This window comes from Marmota marmota, unplaced genomic scaffold (assembly GCF_001458135.2).
Source record: "Marmota marmota marmota unplaced genomic scaffold, marMar, whole genome shotgun sequence".
Lineage (NCBI taxonomy): Eukaryota > Metazoa > Chordata > Mammalia > Rodentia > Sciuridae > Marmota > Marmota marmota.
The window spans coordinates 10,210,367-10,232,604 of record NW_025999968.1 but is presented as its reverse complement, the minus strand read 5'-3'; the positions used below and the strand labels follow the sequence as shown (position 1 = coordinate 10,232,604).

General features: G+C 33.2%; 1 protein-coding gene across 11 annotated transcripts in view; it reads left to right on the top strand.

Moving 5' to 3' along the window:
- Positions 1-22,238, top strand: part of Dzip3 (DAZ interacting zinc finger protein 3) — a 92,383-nt gene that overhangs the window by 55,655 nt on the left and 14,490 nt on the right. For all 11 annotated transcript variants that reach the window (XM_048803359.1, XM_048803362.1, XM_048803358.1 and 8 more), the window contains 6 exons: positions 1,624-1,649; positions 5,159-5,324; positions 6,841-6,936; positions 7,094-7,221; positions 16,106-16,174; positions 20,396-20,492. In XM_048803359.1, coding sequence (XP_048659316.1) covers positions 1,624-1,649; positions 5,159-5,324; positions 6,841-6,936; positions 7,094-7,221; positions 16,106-16,174; positions 20,396-20,492 — 582 coding nt within the window. The remainder of the gene's footprint in view (positions 1-1,623; positions 1,650-5,158; positions 5,325-6,840; positions 6,937-7,093; positions 7,222-16,105; positions 16,175-20,395; positions 20,493-22,238) is intronic.

Here is a 22,238-nt window from a genome sequence, read left to right as displayed (position 1 = left end):
TATTCTATATTTTCTCTTTTTTCAGTTAGGTATTTAGTATTTCTTCTAATATAATGTGAATTGTAAATAACTCTTTTGGGTATTTAGATCCTTCCATCTCCTTCCCAGGGTTAGAATTGGGAAAAGAATAGAAGTCTTTTGTGATGAAGCCTTGTGGGAGAAAAAAATGACAGAAAATAAATCTAGCTCTTCAGATTGTGTGGCCTTGCTACAGAACAGAAGTTGCAGAGATGAATTCAAGAGAGATTGATGTATATTGGCATAAAGTTGTCATGGGAACAGCTAGAAGGAAATTTGAGAAATAATCTAGAAATAATTTATACTATACTAGGTATACTTATTATGTACAACCAAAGATCTTTTCAACTTGGGCATTCAAGTGCACAGGAACCAAAGTCAGAGTCAGTAATTCTAAATTGTAAAATCAAATTGGCATTGAACATTTAACGTAAGTCAGAAAACTGAAACATCAGAATTTTCTTAGTGTACTGGTAACAGCAGAAGAGCATTGTCTGGGGCTGGGGTTGTGGCTCAGTGGTAGAGAACCTACCTGGCATGTGTGAGGCACTGAGTTTGATCCTCAGCACTTCATAAAAATAAATGAAATAAAAGGTGTTGTGTCCATCAGCTACTAAAAATAAATTTTAAAATAATTTAAATGAAGAAGACCATTGTCTGTATAGAAAGAAACTCTGAATTTCTTGTAAACAAGAGATGGTAGAAATTAATCCTTATATAGTATTCCTAATTTATGTCATTTCTATTACCTTTATTTGATACATTGTTGCTATAGTTTTAATGAAGATAAAATTTAGAGACTTTTTAAAGATTTCCTCCAAACTGAGATCTCCTGAATACTTCTCTGTTATTGTTTTGTTGTTGTTTGTTTATTTGTTTTTCTTTTGATTTTGTTTCTACTGGGAATTGAACCCAGAGACACTTAACTCCTGAGCCATATCCCCAGCCCTTGTTTGTATATTTTTATTTAGAGACAAGATCTCACTGAGTTGCTTAGGGCCTCAATAAGTTGCTGAGGCTGGCATTGAACTTGTTCATTATCCTCCTGCCTCAGCCTCCTGAGTCACTGCAATTATGGGCATCTGCCACCGGTCCTGGCCACCTTCTTTAAGATTGTTAATGATTTAGTCTGATTGCACTTTACATGAAAGTTTCCAAGAACCCTTGTAATTAGCATTGGAATAAATCGAAATTACATATACCCTTTTCTGAGTTTTACCAACAGGTTCAAACTCAACCCCAATATTCACCTTCATTATCTGAGTCAGTGATTTTTAATGTTATATGTCATGACTTAGTAGTAGATTATAAAATCAATTTAATAGATTAGAACCACCATTTTAAAGAAGGTAGAATAATAGAAATAAAAAATACCACAGTCACCGTTCATTACAGATAACATGAATATTTCATGAAATTTATATTTTAGTTTTTCACTTGTGAGTAAAGATATAGATAAGTAAGCATATATGGCATCATGATATAAAATGTATTTATTTGGTTTTGATCAAAAATATTTGAGAAACACTGGATCTAAATGAGATATCACTATGCTATATTGATATAGTTGATATAGGTTATTAATTCTTAATGCTTTTTTTTCAGAATAAGGACTCAAAAGAAGAGCAAGTGTAAGTATTATTTAATTTAATTTTAAGTTTTTCTTAGTATTTGCAAAGGGTGTTTTGTCCATAACACTCAGCTTTCCTTTGAAAAATTTTTCACTAAGAGAAGAAAAAAAACAGTTATTTTTCTTAACAAGTTGCTGCTATGTTGCAGAAAATGACAAAAAGTTGAAATATCATTTAGCTTGGGAGAATAGTCTCTCACCATTTTTTCTCTGAGGCTACTTAGGAGTCATCTAGTGCTCACTGCATCATTCAAGAAATAACTTGAGTTCTGCATAAAATATTTTTAATTGTATTCTACATTGTAGTAGCCAAATCTAGACTAGATCTAGAATAAATCATTGTTATTCCCCAGTGACCTCTTCAGAAGAGTTCGATTTAATGTGTTTTTATTTAACCTAAAGTGGTGATGGTGGTGGTTTTGTTTTTTTTTTAATCTCAGTTATTGACAGTGAATTTTTAACTTTTAACATAAAAATTTCAATGTCAAAACACCACTAAGAGATATTATATAACCATGTGATTGATCACAATATAGTAGATGAAGGAAGGGGATAGAACATTTAATGAAGGAACAACATTATTTCTACCAAAATGTTGGTAACTGTTTATTAGAAACATTAGAAAATTTCTCAGAACATGAATTGGGATATCTTTTAAATGAAAGCAAGAACATATTTTGTAAACTTTAAAGCTATTATTTCTAGTAAATATTTCTTATGGACACAATCCACTTGTTGAATAAATAATTCATCAGTGGCACACGCCTATAATCATAATGGCTCAGGAGGCTGAGACAGGAGGATGGCAAGTTCAAAGCCAGCCTCAGCAAAAGCAGGTGCTAAGTAACTCAGTGAGACCCTGTCTTGAAATAAAATACAAAATAGGGCCAGGGATATTGTTCAGTGGCGGAGTTCATCCCTGGTACCCTTCCCCAACAAAAATTAGTTCATCAGCCAAGATATGATTTTGCTTTCTTTGGCAACATATTGAGCCGCTAGAGCAACAGGTTTTTTGTTTTGTTTATTTGTTTGTTTGTTTCTTGGCTTTTTCTAAATGCCATAAAAATTACTTAATAAAAGTGACACATTGTCAGCAATCTTTTTTTTTTTACATTGTAGATCCAAATCTATATAGTGATCAATATACCCTGGAGGCTTTGTTTTTAAGTGAGAATTTTCAAATATCCACAAAGTAAAGAGAATACTATATATACAACAGTATAAATACCTATCATCCCAATTCATCAGTTAATCATTCTTTCACATTTGTTTCATACTTTGTTTGACATTCTGTTCTGTTTTCAGTCTCTAAAATTATTGTAATTTTACCTCTTTATACTTCAGTTTTCAACTGTTAAAAATATGAACATTTTCCTATATTTTCCAGTGCCATTATTGTACTGAAAATATTTCGGAATAATCTTGGGAAGCTTTTAAGAATGCAAATTTATTATATTTTTTTTTTACTTAGAGAGGTGCCTGGAAACGTGTATCTTTTTTTTTTTTTTTTTAAGCTCTTCAAATAAGTTAAAAAATTGAGTTCGCGAGACTGGTCCATATAAACAGTTGATTCCATTGAACTTTCTAAATGTTTAAGTTACTTAAGAATATCTCAGTTATGTCTTATGACTGCTTATACAGTGTTTTATCAATTCTACAAACGTTAGATGTTAGTGTTCTAAAAAAGTAATACTGTATCCTAAAATTTTATCCACTTGCAAAATCAAGTCATCTATATTGTGTTTTAAATAAAAGTACTATTTCTAGTTATCATTCAGGGAGATTAGGGAGAAAATTTAGAGTTACTAAATAGTGGGCCAAGTAAAAGATTAGTAGCATGTATTTAAATTTTAGACATAAGCATAAAAATTGGACACTTGACATTATATATTTAGCATTTTTATTTTTATTTTTTTAGTGGTTCTTATTAGTGGTGTAGTTACTGAATGCTATGTTGTCACTATAGTTTTATTTAAAAATTCTTTTGTAAAAGAAACTTACATTTGATAATCTATTTTATGTTGCTATGCATAGCCCTCCATTTACACTGAAGTTGATTAAACCAGCCTACTTGTCAAGACAATTTTGGGTGGTAGTGAATGTTCGGATGAATAAATAATAGAGCAGATATGGACATGCTTGCCAGTGTTTCTCAAAATATTGTTTTACACGTCAACTGATAATTCAGTTATAATTTGAGAAACAAAATAGATGCTTCTCAAAAGAAATACAAATGGTCAACAAATATATGAAAAAAATGTTTGACATCTAGCAATTAGAGAAATGCGTATCAAAACTTTTTTGAGATTTCATCTCACTTCAATCAGAATGGCAATTATATAATAGTAATGTTGACAAAGGTGTGGGGAAAAGGTATACTCATACATTCTGGGTGGGATTGCAAATTAGTACAACCACTCTGGCATGCAGTATGGCGATTCCTCAAAAAACGAGAAATGGAACCACCATGTGTCACAGTTATCCCACTCCTTGGTATGTATACAAAAGATTTAAAATGAGCATTCTACAATGATGCAGCCACATTAATGTTTATAACAGCACAATTCACAATAGCCAAGCTATGGAACCAACCTGGGTGCCCTTCAACAGATGAGTGGATAAAAGAAAAGTGTGTGTGTGTGTGTGTGTGTGTGTGCGCGCGCGCGTGCGCGCACACACGCGCGCATACGTACACACACACACAAATATATACATATGTGTATACACACACACACACTGTAGAGTATTACTTAGCCATAAAGAAAAATGACATTATGGCATTTGCCAGTAAATGGATGGATCTAGAGACTGTCGTGTTAAGTGAAATAGCCAGTCTCAAAAAGTCAAAGGTAGAATCTTTTCTCTGATATGCAGAAGCTAATCCAAAATAAGGGGGGAACATTAAAAGACAAAGAAAGGAAAAAGGTAGCTTGAATTTCATTAATATAGAGGAAAGATGAGTGGAGTAGACAAAGGAGATTGAGGAGGAGAAGGAAGAGATGGGAAAAACAGTGGAATGAATCTGACCAAGCTTTTGCATGTGAATGCATGAGTGTGGCACAGTGGGTCCCAGCATCAGGTATATCCACAGGACACTAATTGAAAAACAAAAACAAAAAACTATAAATGGATTGAAGTAAGATTGACTGGAGAGGACTGGGAAGATGGAGAAATAGTGGAGATTGAATTGGAACTGGTTGAGTTCCATACCTTTGTGATAATGACAGAGTGTAACCTGTGTTTTATATAATTAAAATAAATAAATAAATTTATTGGGTTGAATAGGATTTAATAGTTTCTTTTAATGATCTCTCAAATATTCTAATATTCGTTGTGAATGTTGAAGAGAAAAATATGGTATGAGCACTATCCAAACATTCTTTAACCATGACACCTTCTAATTCTGGGCATCTCATGAGACAAGTACAATACTAATTTAGGAAACAATAGCTTAGATGAAAAGCAATGTATAGTTAATACAAAATCACATTGATCATATCACCACTACAGCTCATATATGGTAGAGAAGGAAGAACAGTTGAAGAAAGAACAAACAAATCCACAACTCATTGGTAGATTTATGAAAGATGATGCAAGTGACATTCAAGAGGATTCTGCATCTGAAGACAAGTTTTATAGCCTGGATGAATTGCATATTCTAGACATGATAGAGCAGGTAAGTGTGAATGGAGAGGGAACAGCCCGGATTCTGTATTCCAGAAATAGTTGTTAACCTTTCTTTTTTTCCATATTCTTTGAACAGAATGACTTTTTTTTTTTTCATTTGCTGATAGATCTTTAATTTTTTAATACCTGGTGCTAAGAATCGAACCCAGTGCCTCACACCTACCAGGCACATGTGCTATCACTGAGCCACAGCCACAGCCCCCAGAATAACCCAGCAGTTTCTGCTATTATAAGGAGAAAGTAAAAACAGGAAGGGAGATATGGTGGGGAGGGTGAAGGAAAAAAAAAAGAAGGGGAGAAAAAACTTTTTAGGAACTGGAAATGTTTCATATTAGCCTTCAAATCATTTCTTGGGCTTCTCTATTGGCTAAAGGTGATTACAAATGTATTCCTTGTAAAAGGTTTATGGACACCACAAGGGGGGAAAATAATTTTACTGGATTCAATATTATGACCAAAAATAGTTTTGTAAAACACACTTACCTTTTTTTTTAATTAAATCTGTTTTTTATCAAGTGTTTATAAAAATATAAGGTACAATAATTTTTCTTGTTCCCTTGGTGATAGTAGTCACTGTTTGTATATTCACTAAGAAGTATTTGTCAGTACAGATGATTACCTGACTGGTAGTACAGCATTCATATAAATGGTCATGCCCAATTTTTCTCCTTCCCATCTACAGTATTCAAATATGTACATTTAAACTGAAATTACATACTCTTAGTTTTGGATGTCACGGTAAAGTTTAATTATGGGACCCCAAGTTTTTATTTAGTATCCAGGAGAGCTCTAGCAACTCAAAATTAGAATAAAAATGTTACATACCTTTCAAAAAATGTTTATTCATTTAAGAAAAGACAAAAACATTTATCATGTACATGTTGCCAAGACATTATGTTAAGACATGGTCCTTGTTAACAGTGTTTACAATCTAGTGGAGAAGTTGAATATTAAAGTGAGTTGATAAAGTGCAGTGAAGAGGTTTGGGCAATTAAGACTGCCTAAGTTAGAAATTATATAAATTAGAATTATATGAGGAGGATAATTAAGTTAGAAATCAGGTTCCTCCACATGCTGTGTGACCTTGGGCACGTTGCTACTCCTTTTATCTTAAAATTGGAATAATGAGTGTCTGACTCATTATTACGAAAAGCATACTTTAAAAAAAATGTTAAGTATGAGGGTAGATGTGATCAAAATACATTATTTGCATGTATGAATATGACATAGTGAAACCCATTATTTTGTATAATTAAAATGTACTAGTATAGGTAAGCATGCTGATGGTGTTATTCGATAGAAGCAGCAGCAGACAAGTAACTGTTGTTAGTGAAGGGTGTAATTTGGGAGAGGTGAGTTTATCTCATCAGAGAAGTGATGTTTTAGTTGAGACATGAAACATGAATAGGTATTAGATGGTATCTTTAAATCCCCTGTAAATAACAAAATAGTAGTACTTTTTTAAAGAGAAAAATAAGACATGCATTATTTCATTTTCTTAATAGGGTTCAACTGGCAAGTTAACTACAGACAATGGAGAAACTGAAAAGGAAAGGCTTGCCCGTCAACGGCAGCTTTATAAATTGCACTATCAGTGTGAAGTAAGTACTTTTCCCACTAGATCTGAGGAAAGCAAGAAATATTTCAAATGTTAAACTTAATATTGTTTCTTTTTAAAAAGAATACAGTTGAGTTTTTCTTTCAGTTTCTAATGATTTAAGCCAAATTAACTGTGAAATAATATTTTTCATTGACCAGGATTTCAAAAGACAGTTGAAAACAGTGACATTTAGATGGCAAGAAAATCAAATGCAAATTAAAAAGAAAGACAAAATCATTGCATCTCTTAACCAACAAGTGGCTTTTGGAATCAATAAAGTCTCCAAGTAAGTACAAATTTTTTGATAGAAGGGAAATTGTGGGTTTCCCTTGTTTATCTAATAAGGATACTTATTTTGGCCACTAGATGGCAATATGACTACACAGTCAAAATTCCAAACAGGGCTTGTTTAAAAACCAACTGTATTTTTGCCTTGCCAATTGAATTGAGAAATAACTAGCTGCTCGTGTATTGGCTAAACAAGTGTGAAGGTAATAGAATTATATGAAGAGAATAATTAACTTTCAGGTTGTAACTCATAATTTGTAAAAATATGATTGATGATTGGCTGATTCTTTATAGCATATTGTAAGTACATTTCTCAAAGACACCCATAGAATCATTTGAGTACTTCTTTATATTGGTGTGTCAGTATTTGTGTCATGGAGACTCTTCCCATATTTACCAATCTCTCTTCTTTTATAGTCTTAAGTATTAAATGCCAAAGTCCCCAAATTCTGACTGATTAGGGAAAAACGATTCACCTACTTTATTTTTTATACTAATAGCTGCCTCCCATATATCTCAGTTGTAATAGTAGCATAGTTTGTAACACATTTGCTTATTTTAATAAACAGTTGTACTATACAACACCAGCCATCCATGAAGTCTATTTCAAATTCCATTGAAGTTGCTAGAATTCTAGTAGGGAGTAGAGACAAAAACTAGCAGATGTTTTATAGTAAGGGAGTGCAAGATATGTCTTATAAAATTGGAGAAGTATTGGCAGCAATTTAGATCTAAATTTTCTATCACATGTTGTTAGTTTAAACATAAAAAGGGTTTTACAAAGAACTAGATGCCATAGTTTTGTCAACATAATTTCAATTACCAACACCTTTAGATTTGTCCCTATTGGAGTAAGAGAGATCCTGTGAGTTCAGAAGGAGATGAGGACCTAAGAAAGTCTAGGCAAACTGAGCGGGCCACAATCACTTACTTCACTTGTCTATATTTCAGGATTTAAAACTTTATCTTTTAGCCTGGAAAATGATAATGAATCCAGAATATGTCATGTAACATCAGAGATAAGAAAAGCAATTCTATCAGTGTGGATGAGCAGCCTCTCTTTTGCCATCAAAGAATATTCCTTCTCAATCCATAGGGCTACAACCACCACTCTATAGGATGCATATGTCTTCACATCAGAGCATTCACCAAACATATGTCAGGTGCCCACTGTGTCAAGAATTATATAAAGTACATGTAAAAGATAACAAGATGTATGCAAAATTTATGATGAGCAAATGGATACCATAGATTAACATGTAAGAATTAGAATTACATATAACAGGAACTTTTAGGTCCAACAAGATACAGTAGTCCCATTCTTCTCAGCTCCCTGCATCCTGGTTATAACATAACCAAACATAGGAACAAAAGTAATAAATAAAAGGTGAAAGAGTGAAATATATTGTCTAAAGACTTTGGGGTGTGTTGGAACAAAAATGGCAGTAAGTGTTCTTGTTGCCTCCCATATATATCCCAGACAAGATACTACAGAAGCTAGAACTGTGAATAACCACAGAAAGAAAAAAAATTCTAAGAAGTTTGTTTCCTATAATCAAGAGATCAGGAAAAGGAAAGTATAACAACAGTAAACCCTTTGATAGTGACCACCCTACTCTAGCCAAACACCAGTGGCCCCCATACCACCCCTAGAAAGTAATCAGTGCAATCTGAGTGTCCACTTGACAAAGAGGTGGCAGTATCTATTTCCCTATCAGGATACTATCAGCAATATTGAGAAGGCAGCTGACCTTATCATGATGATGATGTATTTATTTGTTTATCTGGGGAATGAATCCAAGCAGCTGATCTTCTAGACAGAAGGAGGTAATTCACCTAATTCATCTGCCAGTATGTGTCAGTGTGATCTAGTGGATGAGAGCTGAGCCTCTACCTCTAACCAGCATCAATGAGACTCAACAAGGCAGTTCCTGGTAGGACTAGTCAAGACTAGGCTTCATCTCTCCTTCTCCCATGGAAAGCTAAATCTATCCCTGGAACTAATTGCATTCCATTTCTCTCCCCCCTTATTAGCTGGTGACAGAGGAGCAAGCACATAGGGAGCTTCTGCCTCCATTCTAATAAGAAAGTGGTGTGAGTCCACTCTTGTCAGCAGGGCCAGTAGGGAGCTGATCTTATGCTCCACTTGGAGACAAAAGGTGCCTTTTTTAGTATGAGTTGGTGCTCCTTCTTCATGGGAAGATATCAACTAGGCTCAGTGGTGCTAAATTTCTACATGTTTCAACATCATTGAGGCAGTGTAATTCAGTGCCCACTTCTGTTAGAGTGCTTTCAGTAGGGACCAGTGTAAAGCTGTACATACCCATTTGGCCCTTATATTATATCTCAAGAGGGGTACTGTTTGCTTATAAAAAGGAAGATTAAATAGAACCCAGAGTCATAATATCCAAAATATCTAGGCTACAATAGAACATAGTTATAATACCAAGAATCAGGAAAATCATGTTAAAGAGAGTAAACTATGTCAACATTAAGATGAATCAGATGTTGGAATTATCTCACAAAGATTTTAAAGCAACTGTTATAAAAATGCTTCAATAAAATTGAATTTGCTTGAAATAAATGGAAACCTAAAGGCCTATAATCCCAGCTACTCAGGAGGCTGAGGAAGGAGGATCATTGAGCCCCAAAATTTTGTGACCAGACTGGGCAACATAATGAGACCCCCATCTCAAAAAGAAAACCTAGAAAATACCAGGTTATAATAAGAAACAGTAAGTTATAATTAAATACAATAATTAAAATTAATTTAAAAATACTGACTATAGTCACTAAAGAGGACAGGAGTGAATCAGTGAACTTGGAGATAGATGAATAGAATTTGTCCCATCTGAAGAGCAAAAGAAAACAGATTGGGGAGTGGGTGGATCTAAAAAGACAGTTTCAGGGACCTATTGAATAATGACAAAAAGCTAAAGTTCTTTTCAGAGTTCCAGAAGGAGAACAGAGAGAGAAAGTGGACTGAAAAAGAGTGTTCAAAGGAATAGTAGAAAACTCTCAAATAAATGAATAGAAAACTCTCACATTTGAGAACACACATAAATTTACATGTTCTAGAAGCTAAAACTGAACCCTAAATGGCAAAACTGAAAGAAATCCATGACAAGACACATCTTAACTATGTCTCTGATAATTAAAAACAAATAATAATCTTAATTATAGGAGTAGTCCCCCTTAACCACGGGGGATACATTTGAAGATTAGGTAGTACCTGTGTGTACAATGTTTTTTTTCCTAAACTTACATATCCATAATAAAGTTTAATTTTTATTAGGTACAGTTAGATATGAACAGTACCTAATACTAAAATGGAATAATTCTAACAATTATACTTAATAAAATAGCATCACTTTTCTTCTTTTATGGGAATATTATTAAGTAAAACATGGGTTTCTTGAACATAAGCACTGTAGTGCCAGGACAATTGATCTGATAGTCAAGATAGCTACAAAGGAACTAATGGGTAGGTAGATATCTTGGACAAAGGGATGATTCCATATCCCAGCCAGGACAGAACACGAGGGTGCAAGATTATAACACACTGTTCAGACTGAGAATAATGTAAAACTTACAAATTGTTTATTTCTGAAATATTCCATTTAATATTTTTAGACAATGTATGACTCTGGGAAAGGAAGGAAGCAAAACTACAGATACCAGGAGCAGGGAGGATATTGTACCTATGTTGGAACATTAATTGGAATTATAGCAGAGTTTTCATCTGAAATCATGGGAGTCAGAGGAAGTAGTACATTATTTAATTACTGAAAAGAGAAGAATTGAAAGAAAAGAATAGTCATGAATCCTGTATTCAGCAAAAATATTCTTCAGGAATGAAAAGAAAGAGAGACAAACTCAAAGGGAAAGTATAAGAATTTTTTGGTAGCAAATCTACCCTTACAGAAGGAGAATAGGAAGTTTTCTAAACTTAAAGGAAATAGAAGATTAAAAAAGGAATAATAATATCAGAATCAGAATGAGTGGGAAAATAAAAATAATGAGTCCATTCTAATGCTCATTAATTTCTTTAATTGTACCACCTCATCTGGAATGTAACATATAGAAAAAATACAACAATATATTTTACAAGTGAGGAGGGTAAAAGTACCTAATTCAGAGTATGATTTCTGAATTTCACTTTAAGAAGGAAAAGATGAATACCAGTAATTATGTATATATTTTCACACATTAATTTGTAATTTTAATTATGTAATTTTTTTGTAAACCACTGAGATGTGTTAAAAAACACTATTAAATAAAAGTCAAGATGGAACCTAAAAAAAAGTGTTCAAATAACCCATAAGATGGTCAAAACCAAAAAAAAGAAAAATGAGGGATATAAACAGAAAGCAAATTGTAAAATGACAGTTAAGCCCTAACATAGCAATAATTATAAGGAAAAGACTAAAAGAGTGAACTTAAAAACAAGCAAACAAAATACGTTCTAATAATATGTGGTTTACAAGAAACTCAATTCAAATTCAGTAACAGTTTGAAAGAAAAAACATGGTAAATATGCAAACTATTCATATCAAATAAAGTAAACATCAGAGCAAATAAAACTGCCAGACACAAAAAGGGACATTGAATAATGACAAAATGGATCAATCCACTAAGCAGACATAAGAATTTAAGGTATGTATATCAAACAGCAGATCCTTGAAATACATGAAGCAAAATCTGATAGAACTAAAAGGAAAACAGAAAAATCTACAACATAGTTGATGACTTCAAACCCCATTCTCATTACTTATGGAACTAGTAAACAAAAAATCAGCAAGGATTTAGAAGAGTTCAGAACCATCAACCAACATTATCTAATCAGTGTCTGACAACAGCCAGATACACATGCTTTTAAGTGCACACAGGACACATTCTGGGCCATAAAACAATACTCAACAAATTTAAGAGTTGAAAATCATACAAAACATGTTCTAGAATCACAAAGGAATAAAACTGGAAATAAATAACAGAAAGATAATAGGAAACTTCCAAATATATGGCAACAACTCAGGTCTAAATAATTCAACAGTTAAAGAAAAGATTTCAAGGTAAATAAAAGTAAATTGAATTAAATTAGCATGAAAATACAATATATTAAAATTTTAGGTGCATAGCTGTCAGTTCTAAGACTATATAGCACTAAATAATACAATCATTAGAAAAAAGGAAAAAGTGAGAATTTTCAAATGAATAATCTAAGCTCTCATTTCAAAAATTCCAGTGCAAATTAAACCCAAATAATCTCAAAGCAAATGGAAGGAAATAATAAAGATTAAAAATAATGGAGGTGGAAACACTGAAACAACAGAGAAAATGTATGAAACAAAAAACTGGTTCTTTGAAAATGTCATTAAAATTTGGCAAACCTCTAGCAAAACTGACAAAAGACATGAGTTATCATCATCCACAAAGAAATAGTGATATCACTATAAACCTTGAAGACATTGGGGAATTATACTGAGTTGAAAAAAGCCAATCCCCAAAATTTATACTTTATAAAATTCCATTTCTATACGATTCTCATTGAGAATTTATTTGAGAATTTATTCTATTTTAAAATTTGAGAATTTATTCTATTTTAAAAATAGAAAATAGTTTTGTGGTTCCAAGGTTATAAAAAAGAAAAGGGAGCAGCTATTGAAGGGCAAAATGAAGGATCTTGTGGCTTAAACTGTTCAATTAATCACTCTCAATATCCTAATTATGATATTATACTACAATTTTGCAGTCTGTTACCATTGGTAGAAATTTGGGAAAGTGTGCATGGAATCTGTTATTAGACCTTCGTATGATTCTACCATTATTTCAAAATAAAAGTTTAACTTTTGAAAAGTACATATAAATACCAAAATTGAATTTTATAGAGTAAAGAAATTACCTTTGATTATTTGGATGAGAAAGAGCTTCCTTCAGTGAAGGAAGAACTTCATTGAAAACATAATACAAGGTGCTGAAGGAAAGAAAGATAGCCAGATAGAAGGAAAACATGAACTCCCTATTAAGCTTTTAAGCCTTTTTTCTTATTTAATTCACTGAAACATTTCCTAAGAGTGTGTGATAGCATTTCCTTAATTATAAATATTGGTTTCTTTTATCTTATAATATGGAGATTTTTAGATAGCAAAAAAATATTTCTTCCCTTTGACCCAAATTCCATGCCATGCCTACAATAAATGTTTTGCAAATATTTGTTGTTAAGATTTATATGAAAGTGACATATTTTGTATAAACTACAATAAGCAGTTAGTAAATGTCAAGAAACTGCTATTAATAAAATTTATATAACAAACTTGACAGCCAGCCCGACTTAGCTGGAAAACTTTAGATCTTAAAAGAAAATCGAAGAATTTCTTCCAACATGAGAAAAATAGGACTGAAAAGTTACTTACAAATGCCTGAACACATATAGCTGGTTCATATCCATGCTGGATAATGGGAACTGTGCCTACCTACCCAACAATATTTAAGAATCAGGTCTTCTGAATTTCCCACTGGCTGTCAACTCTTTATTTTGTTTTGTTTTTTATTTTTATTTTTTTTAATTTATATATGACAGCGAAATTCATTACAATTCTTATTACATGGGACTGGGGTTGTAGCTCTGTGATAGAGCACTTGCCTCGCATATGTTAGGCAGTGGGTTCAATCCTCAGCACCACATAAAAACAAATAAGTAAAATAAAGGTATTGTGTCCATCTACAACCAAAAAAAATATTTTAAAAACAATTCTTATTACACATATAGGACACAATTTTTCATATCTCTGGTTGTATACAAAGTATATTCACACCAATTCGTGTCTTTATACGTGAGGCTGATTCATAGTGGGGTAGGGAGGGGGAGCACAGGAAGAATAGACAAACTCTAGATAAGGCAGAGGGGTGGGAGGGGAAGGGGGTGGGGTTAGCAATGATGGTGGAATGTGATGGACATTATTATCCAAAGTACATGTATGAAGACACAAATTGGTCTGTCAACTCTTATTGCCCATTCTACTCTTACACTGGGTAAAATACTGAAATAATGGAAGTATATAAGGAAAAAGATGTCATCTTAGAAATCTTATCTCAGTTATGTGCTATCTAACAATGTTTTGGCCATTGAGTATGTATGTGATGGTTGTCCCATAAAATGATATTGTCTAATGACATGATAACCATCTTAGTTTGTGTAAGTACACCTTATTATATTCATGCTAACATTTCCCTGAATGTATCCCCATCATTAAGCAACATATATGACTAACTTTTCAATTCTGTCTGCATATTTCTGTGTATTATATTGTAACAAAGCTTGTATTTCTTATTCTTCACTTGAGAACATGATCTCTTCTACAGAAAGTGGGGCCTGGTTTCTTTTCATTGTTTCCTCAGTTCAACAGAACATTTAAGTCTACAAGTTTCAGAAAATTTAAAGTAAAGGTGAATGGGTAGTCTCTAAAATCTAATAATTCAGCCGACATTGAAGTCACTGTTTTAAGGACTTAGCATTCTATAATGTATATTAATCAAACACCTATGTATCCCAACAATCTGAACTATAAAGGACTTAAGGAGAAATGTATTTTTGCTATAAATCTCTTTATATTGAAGCTAATTAACAGGTTTATAAAAAAGCTTGGTTATAAGAATAAATATGGCAGCACACAAGGAAGGAACCTCAAAAATGGTATATGACTACATATGTCAGCCAAAAGGTATTACTTTATATTTCTCTTAAGAATTTCTTGCATATTCATTTTTAATCTGATCCATAGTTTTTTTTTCTGATTTATATGAAATTTTTACCCAATCTTTCCAGAACTAAGTCATGTGACTCCCAAGTTATAATTTATACTTTTAATTAAATTCTATGCACACAACCTCATTACTTCTATATTTAAGGTCTGATTTTGTTTTAAGATCTTAATTGTTTGATAATTTGCATGACTCGATACAGTGATCTCATTAAGGAACTTGAAGTTCTGAATCCCACAACCATTTTAGAAAAAAAGATGATACTATCCCTGTTTTCTAGTGGGTAAAGTCTAATGGGTAAACCTTTAACAAATCATTGTGCTGAGATACAAGATAACACTTTTCTCTGGCTTTCTAATGTACTGGGTTAGTACATAATTCTCCTTTCTTTGAGAAGTCAGTAAATCAGACTCAGAAATCAGTTAAGTTCAAAAGGACCAGGTGTAGAAGTTGTATTAGGATTCTCTAAATGTACAGAGCCAACAGGATATTTATATGAATGATTATAAAAGGAGATTTATTACATTGTCTTACACAATCAGATGCTGACTAGTCTCTAAATGTCTATCTGTGCACTGGAAAGCCAGATGACCAATGATGCAGTCCCAGTCTGAGACTGAGGCCTAGGGACTTCTGGAGAATATCTGTTGAGAGTCCACATTGGAAGAATGAAGGAGCTGGTGTCATGTCCACTGGCAATGACAGCAGTCATAGATGCACCTGCTCAAAAGAAAAAAAAAAAAAGAGCTTTCATCTACTGCAGCTTTCTTCTTCCACCTTTTATTCCATCTGAATCCTCAACTGATTGGACAATGCCATCCACATTCAGGGCAGGTCTTCCCCCACAGTTTACTGTCCCACCCACATGCTAGTGGTTGTTATAAATACTGTCATAGACACACCCAGAGTATCTTAATCCTAGGCATTTCCTGGTGTCTTCCAGTCCAATCAACTATACAATCCAAATTAACCATCACAAATTCAATTAATATTTCAGGCTCAAGATTTGTGATCCAAATTAGACATAGTTAGTTGGTCCCTTCTTTGGCTACAGGTAGAGCTATTCTGACTGGGGTAAGGCGAAAATTTCTAACATTATGTAATTTACTTTCTTATTCTAGATTACAACGTCAGATCCATGCTAAAGATAATGAAATCAAGAACCTTAAAGAGCAACTTTCCATGAAAAGGTACAAACTTAGATTTTTCTTTGGTTGGTATGCCCTTTCTGAAACTCCTTATTTCTCTCTATATGTTATGGATAGGATAGCCATATAATGTGTCATCCAAATTGGGTACCTTGCTTTTTTTGGGGGGGTACCAAGGATTGAGCCCAGGGGCTGTTAACCACTGAGTCATATCCCCAGCCTTTTTTACATTTTATTTTGAGATAGGGTCTTGCTAAGTTGCTTACGGCCTCACTAAATTGCTGAGACTGGCCTTGAACTCAGGATCCTCCTGCCTCAGCCTCCCAAGTTGCTGGGATTACAGATATGCACCACCACATGTGGCCAAACTGGGTACTTTTGAGAATGATACTTAGCAGCATCAGTAATTACATTGGGACAATAGATGTAAATTGGAAGTGTGCTAGGCAATTTGGGAGGTCTGATCCTGAAAAAAATGATGAGAAAGATTGAATCAGCAATGTTATAGGCCTACAACAAACTATTGCCTCAGACTAAAACTTCAGAGTTATTTTTTTTTACCCTAATTAATACTACTGGGTGTGACTGCTTTGTGAAATTAGCCAAGTTTTATTCTCATTCACCTATTGTTTGTAGGAACAGCTTTTTTTGAGATCTAATTCATATAGCATAAAATTCACCTTGTTAAAATGTACAGTTTGGGCAAGGCGTGGCACATGCCTATAATCCCAGTAATAATAATAATAATCCTCCTGAGTTAGGAGGATCCTAAGTTTGAGGCCAGCCTAGACAACATAGCAAGAACTTATCTCAAAATAAAAAATGAAAAAGACTGAGGATATGAAAGTTGTTTGTTGGTTTCTTAGTATATTTGTAGAGGTATACAGCCATCACCACTCTCTTTTTACAGAACATTTTTATCACCTCCCAAAAGAAACCTTGTACCCATTAAGTCATTCCCCCTTCTCTTCTCCTCTAGCTCTGGCAAACACTAATTTACCTTTTGTCTTTATGTGATTTGCCTGTTATGGACATTTTATGTAAATTAATCATAACATGTGGCCCCTTGCAATTAAGTTTGTTTTCAAAATCCATGTTGTAGCATATATCAGTTCTCATTCTTTTTTATGAATATATAATATTCTATAAATATAACACATTTTATCTTTTCATTAATTTGTTGGAAATTTGGCTTTTTACCAAGTTTTTGGTTAGTATGTACAATATTGTGAATACTGATGGCATTTATACATAAAGATTTTGTGAATGTTTTTCTGTCTTTTGAATATATACTAGGAAGAAGAACTTCTGGGTCAGCAGTAAGCTTTACGTTTAACTTTTTATTCTTTTTGGTACTGGGGATTAGATCCTGGGACACATCCTCAGCATTTTTTTTTTTTTTTTTAATTCGGGTCTCACTAAATTGCTGAGGCCAGTCTCAAATTTGCAGTCCTCTTACCTCAGCCTCCAAAGTCACTAGAATTACAGTTATGCAACCACCATGCCTGGCAATGTTTAACTTTTTGAAGACCTACCAAACTATCTTCCAAGTAGCAGCACCATTTTTATAGTCAAAATAACTATATATAGAATTTTGATTTTTCTACATTCTTACTACACTTGTTATCTATCTGTATTTATTTTACCTGTTTTGTTTGAAGCACTATGTCATTATGCATTCCTCTAGTGATTAATTATGTTGAACATTTTCTTATGTGTTTTCTTTTTTTAGTGTAGGTGGACACAATACCTTTATTTTATTTATTTATTTTTATATGATGCTGAGGATCGTACACAATGCCTCTCACACAATGAAAAACATTCACAAAATCTTTATGTATAAATGCCATCAGTATTCACAATCTCACCATAACACAATGTTATGGTGAGATTGTAATAAATCACCAAGTCAATCTCAAAGCAGGAGATGGAACACCAGCTGGCGGGCCAAGGGGCAGGCTGCAAGTCTACACCCTTCAACCCTCTTCAAGGGTTAGAACACACTTTTTATAGTCCAAAACCACAAGTAAATCATGTCAGTACATTAATTATAAATAGCTGTTGCTATGATTCAAAACTATAAATAAAAATCATGAGCTCTAAAATCATAAGCAGAAGGAGAAGTGGATCAAAATAACACTGGTTACATACAGTTTAAAGAATGGTTATTAACGTCTAGACAATCATTCTCTGATAGGGTACATTGCCCAAGAAAAATGGGAACCAAAAAAGGAATAATTTTACATTGTATAAGAAGAACAGAAACATTTGCATTTCTAAGCAGGATGTGCTAAGCAGGATCAGGATGGCAGAGGCAGAGTTTTTTCATGGAAGAAGCATTTCTTACATACATGACATGGAGTCTCAGGGTAAAAATGGAGTCTGTTTGGTCATTGCCTAAATAGCCTTGCCCATAACACTAGGCAAGCTCCGCACTATTGAGCCACAACCCCAGCTCTTCTCATGTGCTTTTTAGTCATCTATCTTCTTGGAAAAATTTTTACTTGCTTTCTTTGCCTATTTTTAAATTTGATTGTCTTTTTATTAGTAAGTTTTAAGAATTTCTTGTGTTTTGTGGATACAAGTTTCTTTGAAGTATACTCTTCCATTCTGTGGGTAATCTTCATTTTTTTCAGGATATCATTTAAGTCAAAAATTTTTTTGATGAAGTACAATTTTTTTCTTTAAAGCAAATTTTGCACAATATTTAATTGCATAATATTTCTATTGTGTTAATTTGTCTATTTGAGTATTTTGTGGTTTTTATTTTCTCCTCAAAAAACTCTGGCCTTAATGGTATTAATAATATTATTGTCAAGCTTCTTATCAATATTTTCAGGCACTTGAGCTTCTTCGTGCTTCTAATAGTAAAACCTTGAGAATGATTTTGTGATAGTCCCTGTTACAATGTTGTATTTTTGATTGATTATTTTCATTAAAGATATCTGGGTGTGGTGATGCCAGTAATCCTAGCAACTTGGGAGTCTAAAGCAGAAGGATCGAAAGTTCAAGGACAGTCTCAGCAACTTAGCAAGGCTCTAACAACTTAGTGAGACCCAGTCTCAAAAGTGAAGTATAAAACAGGCTGAAGATGTGGCTCAGTGACTGAGTACCCATGGATTCAATTCTTAGTACAAAACACACACACACACAGAGTTTGGTTTGTATTTACTATAGAATTTTGGGACTCAAGTATAGGAAACTGAGAAGGGATAGGAAAAAAAAGAAAGAAATATTATAGGAAACCATTTTCCATTGTATAAACAATGACCTGACCTTTATGTTTCTCCTTCCTCTCAAGCTATGTAGAACTTGCTCTTATTTTAAGGTATGAAATGAGAGCACTGATAAAACCAGTAAAATATTTTATGACAATAATAATGAAAACTTTTGTGGTTTTATTATATTGTTAGGATACAAAAGGGTTTGTGGAAACCTGATGTAAAATTTATTAACAAAGATAGTGGCTAACATTTATTTAGTATGTATGTGCCAAACACAAAGTGCTTTATGTATATTGTCTGAATGAATTTTCACAACAGCTATTTTTAAAAATAATACAACTTTCTTTTTACCTGTGAGGAAAATGAGGTATAGAAAAGTTAAGTAACTTGCTGTCTTACTTTGAGCTGTTAAAAAAATACCATTGAATAAGTAGCTTATTTACAACAAAAATGTATTTCTCATAGTCCTGGAGGCTGGAAAGTCCAAGATTAAGGCACTGGTCAGTTTGGTATCTGGTAAGGATTTGCTTCCTCAGTAGACAGCCATCTTCTCACTGTCACCCTACATGGCAGAAAGGGAAAGTCAGCTTATTCAAACCTCTTCTATAAGGATACTAATCCCTTTCATAAGGGTTTTACTTCATAACCTCATTAACACACAAAGACACCGTTTCCTAATACCGACATCTTGCAGGTTAGGATTTTAATGGGGGTATAAACATTCAGTCCATTGTATTCAAGCAAGACTTTACATTTAGTAAGTTGTAGAGCTAAGATTCATCCTAAGACAGCTTGATTTTAGAACCAAGTCTTAGATAATAACCCATATACTGACAACTTTAAAACTTCTGCACTCTTGATACTAAAGGATAACAATAGGGGTTGAGCAATATCTTCTCTTGTTCTCACGTGTTATATAATTTTCCAAAAAATCATTTTCTACTCATGGTATAGTTTATATGTTTCTTCCTCCTGAATAAGATGAAAAAGGTGATTCTTGCTATAATGTTGATAACTCTTTAATGATCATATATTTCAGATCCCAGTGGGAAATGGAGAAGCATAATCTGGAAAGCACAATTAAAACATACTTAAGCAAGGTGAATGCAGAAACTAGCAGAGCCTTAACAGCTGAGGTAAAAAAAAAAAAAAAAAAAAAAAAAAAAAAANTATATATATATATATATACACACACACACACACACACACACACACATATATATGAAGAGTGAGGGAGGGATGTTTTGCTTGTGTAATACTGGTATCCTAAAGAATGAAAAAAGACTGGTTTTGAATAATCCAAAATAAGATATTTTAGTACTAAGAAGGAAAACACAGCTTAAACTCATGTTTTTTTGACTCACTGGCATACTGCATATGAGTACTTCAGTGTTTATGATCACATGTTGTTTTACTTCAGTGATTCCAAGAAATCATTCTGTTGTGGTATTGTACAGGAAATACATAAACCTTGGGGAAGTTTCATGAAGCCAGGTCACTAAGCCAAACTTTAAATATAAGCTAATACCTAAAAACCAAAGGCCGAATGTTCTCTCTGATATGGATGCTGATCCATAATGGGAGGGGGGCATGGTAAAATGGAAGAACTGTGATTGGAAGAGGAGAGGAGGGAGTATTGGGGCAGGAAAGATGGTGGAACTAGATGGACTCATTACCCTAGGTACATGTATGATTGCACATATGGTATGATACTGCATCGTGTACAATCAGAGAAATGAAAAGTTGTGCTGCAATGGGTACAATGATTCAAAATGCATTCTGCTATCATATATACCTAACTAGGATAAATAACCTAATTTTAAAAAATAACATTTCACTACTGCCATAATATTTCTTTTCTTTGCCACTTTCCATATACATTGTATACCCCAGAGTCAAAAACGAACTTATTTTCCAGGCCCCTAGAAAGTCACCCAATTTCTTCTAAGTTAGCTTAGAACACCATAGCTAGTATCTCTCAAAAGAAATATAATTGTATATGTATATGTAATTTTTATTTATAGATAACCAAACTTGATAATACAATAAGATTCACATTTTTGGAGAGTTCGCTGACATTAAAAGCATTACAAACCTTCCCACCTCTGTCATTGGTAAGCTCTGTTCTCTAGCAGAGTACTTGGGATTCCAGAATTCAAGAACCAAGGAGTGTATCTGAACTCAAAATCTGTGGAAGTGGTTTTGAAATACTAGCGTTAACAAAAGAAAAAGCCCACATAACCTTAAAAGCTCAAGCTTGTATTCTTCTTTTTTTACTACTTTAATCAAAAATTTATTTCTGCTTCCACTATTAATTTTAAAAAGGAAGGACTTTGTAACAATGCTGTCCAAGAGTATAATCTGTAGTGAATATTGTGTGATGAGTAGTAAAAAACAGAGGCTAAGTCATTGTGTATCAGTTATGACTTAGAAAGGATTTCTGATATCGGAGAAACTCCAAGGCCCTTTGGACTGTTATCTTTCTGTGTGGTCTGATTCATTATTTGCCTATTCATCAAGGGAAAAAAGTAGCAGGACTTCTTTTGAGTGTTCTCAAATTTTGCTGCCTATTATGATTACCCAAGTTATTATCCTAATGCTCAGGTTAATCCTGTTATCAATTAAATTGGAATCTCTGGGATCAAAGCATCATTTTTTTGAAGTTTCAAAAATTATACCAGTATGTGTGCAAGTTTGAAAAGTAACATTCTTGGAATGTTTACTAGCAGTAACCATTGAATATGAACATTAGAATTATAGGATTACATTCGATCAAAAATATTTAAAATGTATCTTGAATGATCAAGAAGTTCAGGTGCTATTGGGAGAGATTGAAAAATAGCTTAAAATTTACTTGAGCCAATATTCACTTACAAGAAGGA